Below are 18807 nucleotides of genomic sequence, written 5' to 3'. Positions count from 1 at the left end.
CTCTGCCTATGGGAGTCATGCTTGTAACTTTCAGCCTTGCAATGCCTCATGGGAACTGTAGTTCAGCAACAGCTGGAGGGCCACCAGTTTGAGACCCCTGATCTAGGCAGATTAGAGGGCAGTCAAGTGTAAGCAGAGTCCAGTTACATCCAGCAAGCCATGGAACAGAGGGATCAGCAGGGGATGGGCCTAAGAATGTTATTCTACAACAAAGCTTAGTGCCATCTGCAAACCCTATCTTTTATACATTTATAAAGTTAAAAATGAAGAGCCCAAACACTGAACCTTGGGGTACACCAATAATAACCTTAGACCATTCAGAGTATGAATCAGTAACCATTACTCTCTGAATTCAATCTATAACCAGTTAAGGACACTGGGTGATGCTACAAACACTCAAAAACTTTACCGGACGTGTGTAGTACATTCAGTCCTTCTGCCTTACTACAATCCCCCCTCCCTCTACAACTTGCTCTCAATTTCCAGCTCCTAAAATAAAAGCTGGGCGCGTATGTGTATGTAGCTGCTGCTGTCAAAAAAGGCCGTCTGACTTAACCTGGCCATAGAAGGACCAAAATTTGGCTGGTTCAACAGGGACTATCCAAGTTTCGATTTGTGTGTGGCTATCCCTGCTCGACATAAGTCGATCATTTGAGCCCGGCTGTCAAAAAAAAAAAAAAAAAAAAACAAACATACGCACAACGTTCCGGTAGTGGTGGTGGTGGGGGGTGGTTAAAGTGGATTCCCCCATCCATCTTGTTTGTGTGGGTGGAGGAATCTGTTTTTGTGTTTATCAACACACATATGACAGAAAGGGGGTCAACAAGCCATCAATCATGATTGACTGGTCTTCCCCCAGCATCCACCGCTCTCCTGTTAACTGCAGAGAGGAGAGCCGGAAGCAGCATAGTTCTTCATGGTGGGCGGGGACGGGACCTGCTCAGCGATTGTTTGCTAGGAGGTTGTAGCAACCAATCACCAGCTTGTTATTATGAACTCTGGTAGCTCCCACTCCCGCCTCCCACCCAGCACTACGCCGTCTACTGATCTCCACTCTGCTGTACATGTTTGCAGGTAGTAAGTGCTACCTGCACAGGGCTGGGTTTAGGGTGGGGGATGCTGTGAAGGGGACAGAGGACACTGTTTTGGGGGGAGGGGAGAGAGATGACACTACAGTGGGGGGGGGGGGGGTGGATTGTGATAAGAAAGGGACAGAGGTCACTGCTTTGGGGATGGGGAGGCAGAGGACACTGTGTGTGTGGGTGGGACATTGCTATGGGAGGGGGGGGAATTAGAAGACACTAAAGAGAGGGAGGGTAATGTGAAGGGGGGGCGTACAGGACACTACTGGGGGAGATAGAATGCTACAGTGGGGGGAGGGGGGGTGATGTGAAGGAGGCAGGGGACACTGCGTTGGAAGGGTACAAACCACTACTGTGGGGGAGGCAGAAGACACTACTTTTAGGGGGCAGAGGACACCTTGTGGAGGGCAGGACATTGCTATTGGGGGGGGGGGGGTAGAGGACAGTACATTATGGGGGGGGAGATGTGAACCACAGCAGGAGGACACTGTTTTGGGGGGGGGGGGGTCACTACTGTGACACTGTGTTCCTTCAGGCCATCTTTGCTTTCCTCCTTGTCTCAGTTTTACTACCCCCCAGCTGCACACCTAAATTCTAACATTATAGCTTGACAAAGCTGTATGCATGCCACAGCAGAAACTATTTTAACTTGGCCTGCAGAGTTTGACACACAGCAAGGTCTAATAAATTAAATTAAAGTCAATGGGAGCGCACCACAATGGTGAGCCAAATGCTTGGGTAACGGTTGTGGTTCATTATTTTAATACAAAGTTGCCTTTAGGATTTAAAAAAAAAGAAACAGGACACCAGTATCCCCTCACTTCTATAAAGCCCTCTGAAAAGCAACCCATTGTTGCTTTCAGAGGAGAGTAAGCACTGCTGTCCATGTGACAGAGCCCTTAGTTGCTTTAAGAAGGCTTTTAACAGGTTTTTGCAAGCACCCAGCATGTTGATTGGGCAGTAAATGAGTAGCAGCACACTGAGGTGTCATCTCTGTTCTGTCCCCTCCAGTAGGTGTGCTCATTGTGTTACTGTGCAGAGTAAGGCTGGATTCACACCTATGCATTTTTAGTGCTTTTTGCAGATTTGCATTACAGAACGTGTTCCATAGGAAACCATGGTAAATGGACTGTAATGCAAATCTGCAAAATGCAAAAAGCACTAAAAATGCATAGGTGTGAATCCAGCCTTACTCTGCACAGTAACACAATGAGCACACCTACTGGAGGGGACAGAACAGAGATGACACCTCAGTGTGCTGCTACTCATTTACTGTCCAATCAACATGCTGGGTGCTTGCAAAAACCTGTTAAAAGCCTTCTTAAAGCAACAGCCAACATGTTCATTAAATTCTGTATAACATGGTCACACTGGAATGTGTTTTAAAGGCTTTCAAAACATTGCTAGAAGCTTGTTAAACGCTTACATACATGATGCTCCTAAGATTATCATTTAAAAAATAGTGGAAATGTTAAGACCGCTTTAAGGGAGATTATTGGTGAAGGAAATACCCCCAGCTATCGCCAAGCAAACTCAGGCAAGAAAAAATACTCTTTCCTAAAATAGAAAAGAAAAATTCTGAGATCCCTCCAGCATCAGGTCACATGACCAATACCTAGACACAGGTAACGTGGTCACTGGAAAAGGGGAGGAACATGTGACCGGCCACCAAAGAGAGCCTAATGATGTCCAAGTATCCGTAACCTGAAAAGTAGTGGCGGCTGGTGGTTTTTTATTTGGGGGGGGGGGGGGGGGGGCGATGGCAAGATGGTGACATCAAAGCCCCACACTTACCCCATCTAGGAAGTGAGCAGGCGGGTAGCATGTTCATGGGAGTGACAGCTTTTTTCCTCCTCCTGTGGTGTGGATCACAGTGGCTTCCACCTTCCATCCCCCTCCTCCTCCTAGGCATCCAATAGGATTGCCCGACCGTTCAGTCAATCGGGAAACGGGTATCAGCCCCGTGCTTGCTGATTGGCGGAGAGGCGAGTCAGTGTTAGAAAAGTGAATATTCATTTGCTTTTCTAACACACCTGGGTGGGCTCTGAGCACAATGCTCTGCACTCCAATTCTACCCCATTTTGAAGCCTATTAGAGCCTATGGCTCTAATCAGGTGCTTAACAAAAAAAACACCCCTGCCACTGTAATTCAGGCACCCGTCGTCCTGAAAGGTGCCAAACGCATTCATACGGGGTGGCCGCGGTGGCGGCCATGGATAGATTCATGCTATGCACGAACCTATCCCTTAATCATAGAGGGTGGTGTGGATAGACGGGCCGCCCCTGCTGAAAAGGCTGCCAACAACATGCTTCACTGAGACACTGAGATTAAGTGTTAACGTCACAAAAATTATTTTCTAAAAAGTAAAAGTAAAACATGAAAAGAAAGCGTTCATACCTGGCTGCTTATCGAAGAAGTCCTGAAATTTATTCCTTTCATATTCCACAGATTGCTTCATCAGCTGAGGCCGGATGCTGCTGACAGCAAAGTTGGCCATGTCCAATTTCATCAAGTCCAGAGCAGCGAAGATTGCTCTGTGGGACAAGATAGACAGACAAATATTTCATTAAAGCTACCAGAAATAATACATGGGATTAATACACAATTAACATAATATAGGATTATGATTGTGTTATTGAAGTGCAATCTGTCACCTGTGGTTAGGTTTGTTAAGCTGGCCATAGATTTTTTATTTTTTTTGCATCCATTACACAGACATTGCATGCTGACAGCGGGACTCGTGGCGGTGAAAATACACTGATGAGCAGCTGCAGCCGATTGGTTGCACAGGCTGATCGACAAACATTTTCCAGTTTGACAGAAACCAATCTAACCATCACCTTTTGTCAAACAGCCACCTACGATTTAAAATTCAAAGTTTTTTTGCTGAACTGGTCACATTTCGGTCTGTCTTTTTCTAACTTTACATTATAACACTTCTGCCTTGCCGCACTCAGTTTGAATCCTGTTTAAGACACCATCTGCATTGAGTTTGCATGTTTTTCCTGTGCTTACATGAGCTTCCTCTGTGTACTCTCCAAAGACACGCTGGTAGGTGATTTGCCCCTTGCATGTGAGACATGGGAGACATGGGAGATAGGGACCTCAGATTGTAAGCTTCTTATGGGCAGGGAGTTAGGTGATTGTACAAAGTCTAAAATGCTAAGTAAAGTGTTGGTGCTATATGAATGTTATAATATAAAAAAAAAAAAAAATATCACTGTATTTTTAAAGGTCACTGAACAAGTAAAGCACCTATCCTATACATGTTAGTATTAATGAGGGGTTAACATTTAACATAGAAATTAGGTTAAGTTAGAGCTTAAGGTTGAAGTGAAATAAGGGTTAAAGTGAATCTCCAGCCAAAACTTTATGAATAGAGCAGATAGGATTTAAAAAAAAAAAAATGTTATTGGTCGTTTATGTCCCTGTTGGGAGGATCTTCCCGTTTTAGCGACATCTCACATGCTCCTTGCAGGTTAATTACTTGCTAGGTGGTAAAATGAATATGGGGATGACAGCCCTGGAGCCTGCACATTTAAAATCCAGAAATGTCAGGGTCGATATGTTCATCCTCCAACTTACTTTGGCATGTTTGCTGGTAAGTTGAACCATGTGCTAATGTTTCGAGTCCCCAGTATAAGAGAACGGCTCTTTCCTTGTGGAAGAGGGTGGAGACACAAAGGGGTTTATTTACTAAAAGCAAATCCACTTTGCACTACAAGCGCACTTGAAAGTGCAGTTGCTATAGATCTGGACGGGGCATGCAAAAAACAAAAAAACAAAAAAAAAAACAAACAAACAGCATTTTTGCTTGCACATGATTGGATGATAAAATCAGCAGAGCCTCCCCTCATTTTAGATCTTTCCCTCAGATCTACAGAGACTGCACTTCCAAGTGCACTTATAGTGCAAAGTGGATTTGCTTTTAGTAAATCAACCCCGAAGTATGCTTGGGAACTCTTACCATTTGAGTCTCCCAAAAGTCAGCGTATAACATATAACATGAGCCCATAGCATGCCGAATAGTATCCGTTTTTTACATGAACAGAATTTGAGTTACATGCTGTAGTTCAGCAGAGGTACATTTAGTAAGTGTGCATGATGTGCCCATGCAGATCTGAATTATCGGTTTCGGGTGGAGTTGTCCTTTAATTCAAGACAAGAATAGAGTGCACATCATGCACGCGTAATAAATGTACCTCTGCTGAACTACAGCCTAGAACTTGAATTCTGTTCATGCAAACGGATACTGCTCAGCATGCTATGGGCACATTAATCCGGCCAGGTTGTTTTGCCAACTCCAGCAAAGGTTTGGATATGAAGTGTAACCAGAAAGAGTGAATGTCTATTTTAAAATGAACTGCCAAACAGTACATATATAAAACCTCTCCCAAATCATGTACATCCCCTGGATAAATCCTTTCATAAGGAAGGAAATCAATTACAGAGAGACTTGTGTGGATGTCGGTGGAGTCTTGTATTGTGCTCTCTGTCCGTCTGTTCTTCTGCTCTGGCCGAGGTTCCCGATTCTCGAAGCCAGGCACTGTACATTAAACAGCACAATCCTTTAATCTACAGTGATGGATGGAAGATTTGTCTGGAACAGTCAAACAGTTTGGAATACATAAACTCTGTTTTACCCACGCCTTCCAATTAATCTATGTTTAGCAGCACTGGGAACCGTCTGCCAACACAGAGTAAAAGGCTTTCTTTAATATACAATCTACTTTAAACACCTGACACACGTCAACACAAAGCATAAGTCACACAGCAGTAAAGAAAAAAAAGAAAAGAAAAAAAGAGCTCTAAATTTGCAGACCTGAAGTAAGTTCTATCACAGAATATGCTGCACTTTAAAGCGGAACTCAAGCCAAAAAGGTAAGATAAGAATTAATAGCTCAAACAAGAATATAAAAAGTAACTTTTGTTTTGATATCCATTGTCAATCCAGAGATCCCCCCCACAGTACTTCTTTTTCACCACACAATGTCTTCAGTCCATCCTGAGCCCAGGTTGTCCTGAACCCTCCTCAGCCATGACTGGACAGTGAAAAAAGAAGCAGCACTGTAATGAGCTTTCTCCTCCTATCAGCATGCTTCCTTACAGGAATATGAACTGACTGACTCCTCCTGCTGCTTCTTCCGTTCACATTCCAGCCCTGCTCATAACCCTGAGTAAGTTATTGGAAAATAGTATGATGTGACTCTCTTAATGTTACAATAATCAAAATACAAAACTGAAAACAAGTATGTCATATGCAGATGCATTCATGTTCCTTGTAGAGTAGTGTTTCGCAAATGCTAGATTTTGGCCATGGTCCCTCTTCTCCTGTGCCGCCAGCCCACTGCAGGTCCCCTAACCTACCACAGTGCCTTCCAACTCCAATAGTGCCCCCCCCCTCAACCTCCCATAGTTGCCCAGTGTCCCTCATCCCCCCACAATGACCCAAGGCACCAGAGAGACCCCAGAGGGCCTCCCTCCTCCCAGCCAGCTGCAGATCCACACAGAGCCTCTCAGCTATTGCTACCAACCTCCCACAATTGCCTGCAATGGACCACAACCCCTTACAGTGCTCCCAGCCCCCCCCCCCCCCCCCCAAAAGAGCTCACAGCTCCCATAGTGCCCCTTAGCCTTCTATAGAACCTCCAGCCCCCCCCCCCATTATGCTCCCAACATTCAAAAGTGTCTTTACGTTCCCCTCCAACCTCCCACTTTAGTTCCAGTCTCCCACAGTACCCCTGCAAAGCCCCCGGTCTCCTGGAGAGACCTCAGCCCACCTCCATAAACTTCTTCCCTACAGGGCCAACAAGACTGGTGCAAAGCCTCCTAACCCACTCTTTCCCCACACACAGTGACAGCCTGTCCCCCCCCCCCCTTCCAGAGTCTTCCAGCACGTCCACACATATTTTGCTTTCCCATAACTTTATTGTATGATTATATATTTATTTATTTTTTTATCTGCTGGGGCATGGAATTCTTTTGGAAGAACTTACCAGGCCTGGTCTCAATATGTTTGAGAATGCCTGCTGTAGTATACATCAATATAATTAGGAGAGGTCATTAGTATCCCTGCTAACATTACTATTGGAAAAGTCCAGTCTATGGTTTTCTGTCAGGTCAGACCAGACCACTGGCTGCCCAAGTTACACCTATTTTCAATACTATCCCCTTTTTAAAACTTTTACAATTCCCTGTACTGAGAGAACATTCATTTATGCTCCCTTTTACAGCTAGGAGCACGCAAGTGTGCAAGTTCCTCGCAGTGTGCCCCAGTGGCGTCTTGTGTTCAAATTCAAAAATACTGAAACCCCCCCCCCATCAATTGCAGCCTCACTGTGCCCATCAAACACAGCCTCACTGTCCCCATCAAATGCAGCCACTCGTGCCCATCAAACGCAACCCCTACCCCAGGTTGGACGTCCTGCCTCCTAATTGGTGGGGAGGAAGGTCAGTGTGAAAATAGCAAAAATGAATTTGCCATTGTCACACAATTGGGTGGGATCAGGGCATACTCTCTGCGCCCTGAGCCCACCCTATTTTGAAGCCTATTCGAGCCTCAGGTGCTTCAAAAAGTACCACCCCTTCCCACCCTCGTCATAGGAATCCATGCGTTTGGCGTCCTGAAAGAGGCCGGGCGCATGGATGGGGGGGTGGCGCCTGTACGCCCACAGTGCACAGGCCGCCACTGGTGAGACCACAATATCATAGCTCCTTCTCTCCTAATGATTGAGAACCAGATCCAAAACCAAATGTCAGCAAACCTATTTCACTGGAACCAGCATACAGATTACGAGTCCCCACCCTTTTCTGATCTGTGTAGAGTCTCAAAGTACTGAAGCCAGAGGACCAGCATAATGGCTATGCAACTAGAATTTTAAGATGGCTGTCTGCAATGAAATGTGTCAATGCTTCCACTGCAGGTAGACACGCATTGTGTAAAATTCACCCTTCCCCTCAACCATTTATATTTTGAGGGGAAGGTTATGACCATCAGACCCTGAAAAAGGACATTCTGACAGTACGAACCTGACCTGCTGACATGAGGAAAGAGCAAAGAGGTGCCCTCATCAGGGTGGTGGTGCTCCTTCACTGTCCAATCACAGGCTGGGGGCAGGTCCGTGATCAAACTGTACTACAGTACTTAACAGTGCTATGCTGTCTAGCAGGGGATTCAGGATCATAAGGTTGGCTGAACAGATTTACAAATAATATGATCAATTCACATGTATGCATTGCAGCTATATATTCAGCTTTTAGACTGGAAATATTAAACATGTTCAGCTGAATATATAGCATCTTAGAGGCCATTACTGTCCTCCAATGTTTTTTGTTTGTGCATATAACAAACTGAACAGTGAGAGCTACAGGAAATTGAATTTTAAAGCGGTTGTAAAAAATCTTTTAAATTAGGCCGGGCACCGACATAAACCTTTGTAGAAGAAATCATATGTGTTTTACAGGACATTTATAGGTATATAAATGGAAATTAAATGCCCCTTTTAATTGGCTATAAACAAGAAGGATGTAGAAACTTTATGCAAAATTAAAAGAGAAAAAAAAAAAAAAAACAACACACACACACACACACACACATAGGATGTGGAGCAGAATGTACCCAGTGAATTACAAAGAATTGCAGGAGACAAGGAATATCAATTCAATTGACATTGCAATTCACATAAAGCATAACTTCAGAAAAAAATAAAAATAATAACCTTGCCAAGAAGTGTGCATTGCCGCACACTACAACACATGGTAACGCATTACTGTGGGTTGCAGTGCACTACAAAAAATAAAAATAAAATAAAAAAAACACCATACATGCCAGGGCTCATTTAACTATGCTATGCTTAAAGTGGAAGTAGTTATTCCAAAAATGTAAAGTAACAAACAGGTCATACTTACTTGCCCTGTGCAATGGTTTTGCACAGAGCAGCCCAGATGCTCCTCGTTTCAGGTACTCCACTGGTGCTCCTGGCTCCTCCCCCCTGCCTAGTGTCCACCATAACAAGCCTATTGCTATGGGAGCCCTCAAATCTACTCACTCCTGAGCCAACTGTGTGTCTATGTCCCCGTCCCCTGCTCCTTGGTCACTGCACATCGCTGGATCAATATTGGGCTCAGGTAAGTATAAGGGAGGGCTTGGGGAGCTGCTTGCATAAGGTTTTTTACCTTAACACATAGATTGCAAGAAGGTAAAAAACCTTCAGCTTTTAGAACCACTTTAAAAACTATCATTTTTTTGAAAAAACGTTGACAGGTAGGGTTTTTATAAAATGCTTCAGCGTGCATTTACAGCACCACTCTGTCATGAAGATGCTACTCCCATGCACATGCATGGGAGTGACACCATTGCAGCCCAATCATTCAAGCAGCTGGAGAAAGTGAACCCAGAAGAAAGAATAGGCAAAGTTGGAAGCTCCTGTGACCAGCGGGAGCGATGGCAACTCGGTACTGGTGGGCTTCATTTGACATAATGTCAAATGTGTCCGTCATAATTTAATATGTGGCATATAATAGCACATTATGGCATAAAACCACGTGAAGGCCAATTTATAAAAAAAAAAAAAAAAAAAAAAAAAAAAAAAGAAGATACATGGAGTTTAATCCTGCTTTAAGTCACCAAGTTAAGCAAAGTTTTTAAAGGGCTTCTGGGCAGGTCTGAGGCCATTTATGTACGATGCTGTGCTCTCTAATGCATCTAAGTTTTGGAATTCTATGTCAGGTTTGTATTCACATCGTCACCCTCACTGGTATGATTCACCCTCTCTGTATGACCTGGCAACCAAAGGACAGAAAGTAATGGGAAATTCATTCTTTTATAATTGTCACCAGAAAAGGAAAAGGCAAATCTTCCAATGGGGACAACTGTTTTATTGTCAAATGTTCCCAGGAAGGGATTAACTGCACATTCCGATGTCTCTGGGGCAGGAAGCAAAAGGAAATATCTTGAAATGGACATTTAAAAAAAATATATATATATTTTTTTCTTTTTAATGAACAGGGGCTCTAACCCTTCCCTACTCTATACAAAAAAAAAAAATAAGAAAAAAAAAAATACAAATACTTTAATATACATATTAAATCAGCCATTATAAGGAAATTGGGTAAATGTGTCAGCTGGTTTTATTTAGTGATCTCAATTATAAAATCCTGGAAACAACGCATGTACTCCAAAACGTTTTAAGAACTCCAAACAGAAGTAGGTAGGTGGTTCTGAAAGGATCCCAATGAGATCTAGATAAAAAGATGCACGCTGCATGCAGTGAAAGGTGTTTAACATACCTGAACAAGGGCACAGGCTCTTTAATATCCTGTAGCTTTCTGATCTCCTCATCTCGAGCTGGGGCACACAATGTTCCCATCATTCTAATAGTAAAGTTTGCAAGCTGAGGGATATCCAGAGCTCGGTTGTCTGCCTCCTGCTTAATGAGCTCCAGGTCCAGGACCTCGTTAATCTGGTTCCTCAGTCGAGTGTGACCAGGTAACAGGAATGAGAGAAGAGTCTTTAAAAAAATAGAAATACTTGTCACAATCCTAGTGGAAAAATTACAAAACTTTATATGAACATGTTTTAAACAAGACCTGCCTGTGATGCTTATAGCTACCAATCAGCTTCATCCCATCATTCTTAAAGCTTAGAATCCACAAGATAAAGAGGAACTGATTGGTTGATATAACAGGATTTGCGGTTTCACACACATATAACGAATTTATCGGTGTATATTATGCACTTTTTTCCCCCTTAAAATCAGGGGAAAATCATGGGTGCGTGTTATATGCCAAACCGCTGCCTCGGAGGGAAGGAGGGAACGAGCGCCGCCGAAATAGACAGAGCCGAGTGTACTGTGTAATCGGCTAGGCTCGGCTCTGCTCGCAGTCACACCTGAACCGAGCCGAGAGGAGCCGAGTACACAGGACATTCGGCTCCGTCTATCTTGACGGCACTCCTTCCCTCCTAAATTGAGTACCAGTAACAATTTAAAACTGATCATGCTGCAATAATTCTACAAGGATTTTCTGAATATAGATGGGCTAAAAATAAATAAATAAAAAAAATAAAAACGTATTTTATTTTCAAAACCTATTTCATAGTTTAAAGTGGAGGGCCACCCTGAAAAAAAAAAATATTAAACATTACAAAAAATCTAAAAAAAAAAAAAAAAAAAAAAAAAATTTTTTTTTTTTTACTTACCAGAAATGCCTGTTGCTAGGCACATAATCCTAATCTTCCTCTTCCTCCTCCGCGGAGATCTTCTTTCTTCTCTCCTCGTCGCGTTGTCTTCTGGGTAATGGGTCGCGCTGTGTTCTGGGAACTGTGTGTTCCAGAACACAGCGCGTCCCATTCACAAAGCGCTGCGCGACTCGCGCATGCGCAGTAGGAAACGGGCAGTGAAGCCGTAAGGCTCCACTGCCTGTTTCCCTTAGAAGGAATGGCGGCGCCGGGACCTGAGAGCCGAGGGCCGGGTCAGCCTCGGGCGGCCGACATCGCGGGCGCCCTGGACAGGTAAGTGTGCTTATTAAGTCAGCAGCTGCAGTGTTTGCAGCTGCTGACTTTTAATTTTTTTTTTTTTTTTTTTTAAACGGCCCTCCTCTTTAAGCTTTTTTCACATTGAAAAGACGGATCCCTATTTCGAAATTCTCCACTTATCCTATAAAAGTCTTTTTTTTGCCCTTTTTTTGAAGGCTGATGCTTTATATATTTAACCACTTCCCACCCGGCCAATGCATATATAGGGCCGGGTGGGAGCCGTCTACTTCTGATAGGACGTTCAGGAACGTCCTTCAGAAGTAGCGGGATCGTGCGCGCGCGTGCCCGCGCAGCGGCGCGATCCCGATGTGCTCGTGTCACCCGGACACGGCACATCTCAGATCGGCAGGAGGGCTCTGTGATTGACCCTCCTGATCACATGAGGGCCGTGTCCAATCACGGCCGTCATGTGATGAAAACAAACAGCCGGTTGCTAGGCAATCGGCTCTCCTCTCCTCACACGGAAATCATCGCTGAGGAGAGGAGAGCAGAACGCTGCAGCCGGCTGATGATCAGTGAGTATGAGCTGTTTTTTACTCACTGATCATCAGTCTAGTGTCAACACACAACACAGTGTAAACACAGTCCCCACATATGTCCCCAAAACACACATGTCCCCAAAACATACATGTCCCCAAATAATAAAAACACATGTCCCTAATAATAAAAACATGTCCCCCACATATGTCCCACTAAAATCACATGTCCCAATGATTATCTACACACATATGTACGTGATCACCTGCACACATATGTACATGATCATTTGCGTACATATGTCCGTGATCACACAAACCAATTATTATACACTTAACGGGATTTTTTTTACCAAAAACATGTAACAGAATAAATTTTGGCTTAAATTTATGACAAAATTTGATTTTATTGGATTTCTTTTAAAATAGAAAAAAGAAAATATTGCTTTTTTTCCAAATTTCCGCTTTTTTTGCGCTTATATCGCAAAAAATAAAAAAAACGGAGTCGTGAATAAATAACACCAAAATAAAGCTCTATTTGTGCGAACAAAATGATAACAATTTCATTTGGGTACAGTGTAGCATGACCGCGCAATTGTCACTGAAAGCGCTAGAGCGATGAAAGCTGAAAATTGGGCTGGGAAGGAAGGGGGCGAAAGTGCCCTGTATTGTAGTGGTTAATTAAACTTGTTTAGAGCAACCTTTTCCAACCAAAGTGCCCAGGCACTGTGGAATGCCTCCAGGTTTCTTCAGGGGTGCCTTGCCAAAACACCCAACAATAAAATGTCATTGGTTGATGAGGAGGATGTAGGGAGCCGGCACAGCATCCTTGTCTGCCCCTGTCCACCAGCATTGGGGTCTAATTAGCTGAATGAGGGCAAGAAACTGAGGGAAAAGAGAATATTATTCTTTAACAGTGTGAAAAAGGTGTGTTTGCTTTGACAGAATAAATCATCTCTAACATTGGGTGTCCTATAGAGCAGTGTTTCTCAAGTCTAGTCCACAAGGCGCTCCAACAGGTCATGTTTTCAGGATTTTCCTCAGATGAAACGGCTGTGGTAATTACTAAGGCAATGAAACTGATTAAATCACCTGTGAAAAATAATGGCAAGCCTGAAAACATGACTTGTTGGGGCGCCTTGAGGACTGGAGTTGAGAAACACTGATTTAGAGTATATCAAGTATTTTACAAAGACATATACAATATATGATGAACATAAGGCACAGGATTTACTGAGCCTTATGAGTTCTCTAAAGCCCCGTACACACTATCAGATTTTCTGCAGATTTTTTCCTTCAGATTTACCAAAACCATGTAGTAAAAGGGCCTGCCCGATTGCAAAAAAATTGAAACTCCTAAGGTTTGACCTTATATTACATGGTTTTGGTAAATCTGAAGGAAAATCTCAGCAGAAAAACTGATAGTGTGTATGGGGCTTAAAGGCTCAGCAGAAACTGTTTTCTTTTGGAGTCTCTGTTTCTAATCAAACCTTTATCTGGGGCTGTTTTATCAAGGCAGGAAGTGGGGAAGGAAGATTTAAATGTATTCGTGTGTCCAAATTTTAGCTTAATTCATTGAAAATTCATTCATTGAAAATATTACCAAATGAAAATGTCAAACATAAATATATACACAGTGCCTTGAAAAAGTATTCATACTCCTTGAAAATTTTCCACATTTTGTTATGTTGCAACCTAAAACTTAATTTTTTTTATTGAGATTTAAAATATAGACCAACCACACTGGATTTAGGCACCCCTAATCCAAAGCCATGCCACTGGCAGCTGAATAATTTCCTCCTGCAGCATCTCCCCTCTAAAACGGAATTAGAATCTACTCTGAAACTTTATTTCGCTAAGAACAATACCCCCGATGTATACCTTTCTACCCTCTCGGAAGGCCATAAGGCAGTCCTCCAAGGTTGCTGTATTGCGCTCACATCTGCTATGAAAAAAAAGATGCTAGAGCCACCAAATTACAAACCGAAAAGGAACTTAGAGTCCTTGAACTTCAGCTACAACTTTCTCCATCCCTACTCAAAAAAATTGCCCGCCTACGTATGACTCAAAGATTTGGCACTAGGTCAGGTAGAAAAAGCCATAGTTAGGCTGAAACAATTCTATTACAACAAGGGTAATAAGGCCCACTCTCTATTAGCTAAGAAAACGATCTGACTGCTCCCACATCAAATTAAGGACAGATCGGGCTGCCTACTTTCCCATCCCTGAGACAGTGCTCACTCTCTTGAGGAGTTTTATACTGCCCTATACAATAATCCTGGGATTTCTCATAACCCCTTCTCCCCCAGATCTGGAAGATCACATGATTCAATATCTAGAGCACAGCAAGGTTCCTCAACTACAACTTTTGGACCCCCTCCCCCTCAATGCACCCATCACAGAAGAGGAACTCACATGGACCATTAATACCTTACCCACACATAAATCCCCTGGCCCGGACAGTCTTCCTTGAGTACTATAAATCTTTCTTTCCCCTATTGCTACCACACGTGTAAACACTTTAACGCCATCCTTCAGCAAACCCCTATCCCATCGGACATGCAGAGATCCTTCCTTACTTTGACCCCAAAACCAGATAAAGAACCCCCCCTTGTGTGCTGGCTCTATATAGGCCCATAGCACTTTTGAACTCTGACTTGAAAAGCTTTACCAAACTTCTCGATTTGCCTGAACGCGGTCTTACCCTCCCGGATTCATAAGGACCAGATAGGCTTTGTCCTTTCAGGCTGGACACAACACAAGAAGGGTCATAGACTTGACTGACGTAGCAAACAGAGATAGTTTGGAGTCATTAGTACTAAGCTTGGACGCAGAAAAGGCTTTTGGCCTTTTCTGTTTGCTACGCTGTGCAATATGGGATTCCGGGGGCCTTTTCTGCAGGCAATTCTACACCTTTACACCAACCCTACACCCCAAGTGAAAACCTCTTTGATCTCTATCATCTTCCTTGTCAGTCAATAATGGTACCCACCAGGGATGCCCGCTCTCATCCCTATTGTTTGCACTATGTGTTAAACCCCTGGCGGCGTCCATTCGCAGAAACACAGACATTTGGTATACCCGGTTAGGGGGAAATAATTTAAAATATCACTGTTTGCGGACGACGTTATACTCACCTTGAATCAGCCTAGAATTTCCCTACCAAACTTTCTAATCCGATGTCCTTGCCCTTGGCGTCAAGGAATTTATTTCATTTTGGACCACTTGGTAGACCCAGGATCCCATAAATTGCTAACATTTCCTGAACTTCAGGAAAAATATGATTTACCCCGCCAGGTGTTCTATGGATATCTGCAGATACGCCACTATGCCCAAAGTTTTACTTCAAACTTTCAATTCTCAGCACCATCCCCTTTCGAATGCATAATATTGGAGGGATCCGCACGTAGGGGCTTGATCTACGACATATATTGCATACTTAATTCCTATTCCATACCAAACTAGGGTAAACATGCTTATATGCTTCGCTTTGGGTAAAGAAATCCCTGAGACGGCGTGGTGGACGATCTGGTCTCAGGAGGCTAAGATCTCTTTTTGTATGCTTTGCAAGGAAAACGCCTATAAAATTCTTTATTTCTGGTACCTGACTCCAGGCGTGCTCCATGTCATCTACCCTTCTAACTCCAATCGATGCTGGCCTTGCCATGGAGACAAAGGCACCCTTTATCACATCTACTGGAGTGGTCCCTTGATAGTGCCGTTCTGGCATTCAAACACAGCACTTACTGACCTGCCTCTGAGGTACAGGTCCCTATGACGCCAACATTTTTTCTGCTAGGTGTGTCACCACAAAAAAAAAAAAAAAAAAAAAAAAATCGCTAAACCATACAAGAAGCTACTTAGACATATCCTTACAGCTGCACACTGCTTAGTTGCCCTCAACTGGAAGCGCCATTCCCCAACTTCCCCAGACGCCATATACGCCAGAATAAAAGATGTGGAATGACTACAGAATCCCTCTAATTAGTAAATAGAGTCCACCTGTGTGTAATTTAATCTCAACATTAGGGAGAAGGGAAGAAGGAGTCAAATCCTATTTAAAAAAGGAACCAGCACCCAGCTATTGTAAAAGTAAAAAAACAGAGCTGTGGTCCCCTCAAAATCCATATCAGACCCTTATCCAGGCATGCAACCTGGCAGGTCAGGAGGAACCATACCAGGCCACCTCAACATGGGGGGGGGGGGGGGGGTGGGTTTGGGGCTTCCCCCCCCCCTCCCGGCACCTTTTCCAAATGTTGATGGGGACAAGGGTCTCTTACCGACAATCCTGGGCTGTGATGGCAGGGTCCCCCGTGGGGGGGGGGGTTGGCTTTTAATCAGAATCTGGATCCAGATCCCGGCCCCCCCATGTGAATGGGTATAGGGTACATTGTACCTCTACCCATTCACCAAAGTGTCAAAAAAGCAATAAAGAGAAGGATATGTAGAGAATCCGATTTCAAAGCATTGGAAAAAGTGGGAGGAGTTTTGTACCTCAAGGAACCTTAAGGAATATTTGTAAGTGAGGAAGTGAGGAGCGATGGGGTAGGTGGGAGGGATGAGGGCTGATTTATATATATTTTTTTTTTTTGAGAAATATGTAGTAGTTGATGGATGTTAGGTATGTTGATGGATGTTTTGTATGTTTTATAATTATAAATAAATAATAAAGAAAGATTTGAAACAAAAAAGCAATGAACACAAGAGACAGTTTTTGACAAATCTATTATTAACAAAAAAACAAAAAAAAAATAGTGCCCCTTAATGTCATCAATCATGCCGCTGGACCCGAAATGGCATGTGATGTCAGAAGGGGGTGGTGCCACCCGATGACGTAGCCAGATGGCCCCGCCCTTTGCCTATATAAGAAGTGTCAAAGCGCAGAGGAGGCATTCGGCGGCAGGCCTCCCAAGAGGCAAGAACGTTTTTTTGGGATTTACTTTGAGGGACACCATTTATTCTTATTTTTTTTTTAATAAAAGGATTTGTCAAAAACAGTCTCTTATGTTTATTACTTTAACATTTTTTGGTGAATGGGTAAGGGTACAATGTACCCGATACCCATTAACATGCGGGGGGGGGGGGGCAGGATCTGGCAAGCAGAGCATTTATCAGAGAAGCAGCCAAGAGGCCCATGGTAACTCTGGAGGAGCTGCAGAGATCCACAGCTTAGGTGAAAGAATCTGTCCATAGAACGACTATTGGTTTTGCACGCCACAAAGTTGGCATTTATGGAAGAGTGGCAAGAAGTAAGCTATTGTAGAAAGAAAGCCATAAAAAGTCCCATTTGCAGTTTGTGAGAAGCCATGTGGGAGACACAGCAAACATGTGGAAGTAGGTGCTCTGGTCAGATGATACTAAAATTTGCTTTTTGGCCTAAAAGTAAAACACTATGTGGGGCAAAAAACTAACACTGCACATCACCCTGAACACATCATCCCCACCATGAAACATGGTGGTGGCAGCATCATGTTGTGGGGATGCTTTTCTTTGGCAGGGACAAGGAAGCTGGTCAGAGGTGATGGGAAAATGGATGGTGCCAAATACAGGCAACCTTAGAAGAGAACCTGTTAGAGTCTGCAAAAGATTTGAGGCCGGGGTGGAGGTTCACCTTCCAGCAGGACAACGGCCCTAAACATACAGCCAGAGCTGTAGCAAAGTCCAGACCTAAATCCAATTGAGAATCTGTGTCAAGACTTTAAAATTGCTGTTCACAGACGCTCTCCATCTAACAGAGCTTGAGATATTTTGCAAAGAAGAATAGGCAAATATTTCACTCTCTAGATGTGCAAAGCCGGTAGAGACATCCCCAAAAAGACTTGCAGCTGTAATTGCAGTGAAAGGTGGTTCTACTAAGTAATGACAGAATACAAATGCACGTCACACTTTTGACATATTTGTAAAAAAAAAAAAAAAATTGAAAACCATTTATATCATTTTCCTTCCACTTCACAATTATGTGCCACTTTGTGTTGGTCTATCGCATAAAATACATTTAAAGCGGGAGTCCACCGGGACTCCGCGTTTTTTTTTTTTTTTTTTAAAAGCCAGCAGCTACAAATACTGCAGCTGCTGACTTTTAAAATAGTGACACTTACCTGTCCAGCGCGCCCGCGATGTCGGCACCCGAAGCCGATCTCTAGGTCGTCTGTCGGGTCCTGCCGCCGCCATCTTGGGTATGGGAATCAGGAAATGGAGCCTTTCGGCTTCATTTCCCGGTTCCCTACTGCGCATGCGCGAATCGCGCTGCGCAATAAGGACGCTCCCCGCTGCCTCTGGGATCTGTGTGTTTCCCAGCAGGCAGCGGGGCACTTGCGGGAAGGGGCGGGCATTTGCGGAAAGGGGCGTAAGTTACGCCCCTTTCCGCAGAGAGCTATCCCGGAAGTGGGTGCAGTTACCTGGATTATCCAGGTAACTGCACCCCCCTCCCCCCTGAAAGGTGCCGATTGTGGCACCGGAGGGGGGGGGAGGGTTCCGATGAGCGGAAGGTCCACTTTAGGGTGGACCTCCGCTTTAAGTTTTTGGTTGTAATATGACATAATGTGGAAAATGTCAAGGGGTATGGATACTTTTTCAAGGCACTGTATATACATACAAACACATTGTATATGCACACACATTCACCTCTATAGCTAAATATTTATATAAACACTTCTAATAAGTTTTATATTTTCATTTATGTTGTTTCCATGTCAAGTTAATGTGGTTGTAAAC

General features: G+C 43.7%; 1 protein-coding gene across 1 annotated transcript in view; it reads right to left on the bottom strand.

Annotated features, from left to right (window-relative positions):
* The window catches only part of TCP11L1 (t-complex 11 like 1), a 54457-nt gene that overhangs the window by 18786 nt on the left and 16864 nt on the right, over positions 1-18807 (bottom strand). The window contains exons 5-6 of the mRNA XM_077460903.1: positions 10372-10592; positions 3481-3617 (exon numbers count right to left, since the gene is read on the bottom strand). Of these exons, the coding sequence (XP_077317029.1) occupies positions 3481-3617; positions 10372-10592 (358 nt within the window). The remainder of the gene's footprint in view (positions 1-3480; positions 3618-10371; positions 10593-18807) is intronic.

The sequence above is a fragment of the Lithobates pipiens genome, unplaced genomic scaffold (genome assembly GCF_037356315.1).
Source record: "Lithobates pipiens isolate NorthernLeopardFrog02 unplaced genomic scaffold, aLitPip1_a1.2 Scaffold_10, whole genome shotgun sequence".
Lineage (NCBI taxonomy): Eukaryota > Metazoa > Chordata > Amphibia > Anura > Ranidae > Lithobates > Lithobates pipiens.
This window is presented reverse-complemented; position numbering and strand designations above follow the sequence as displayed.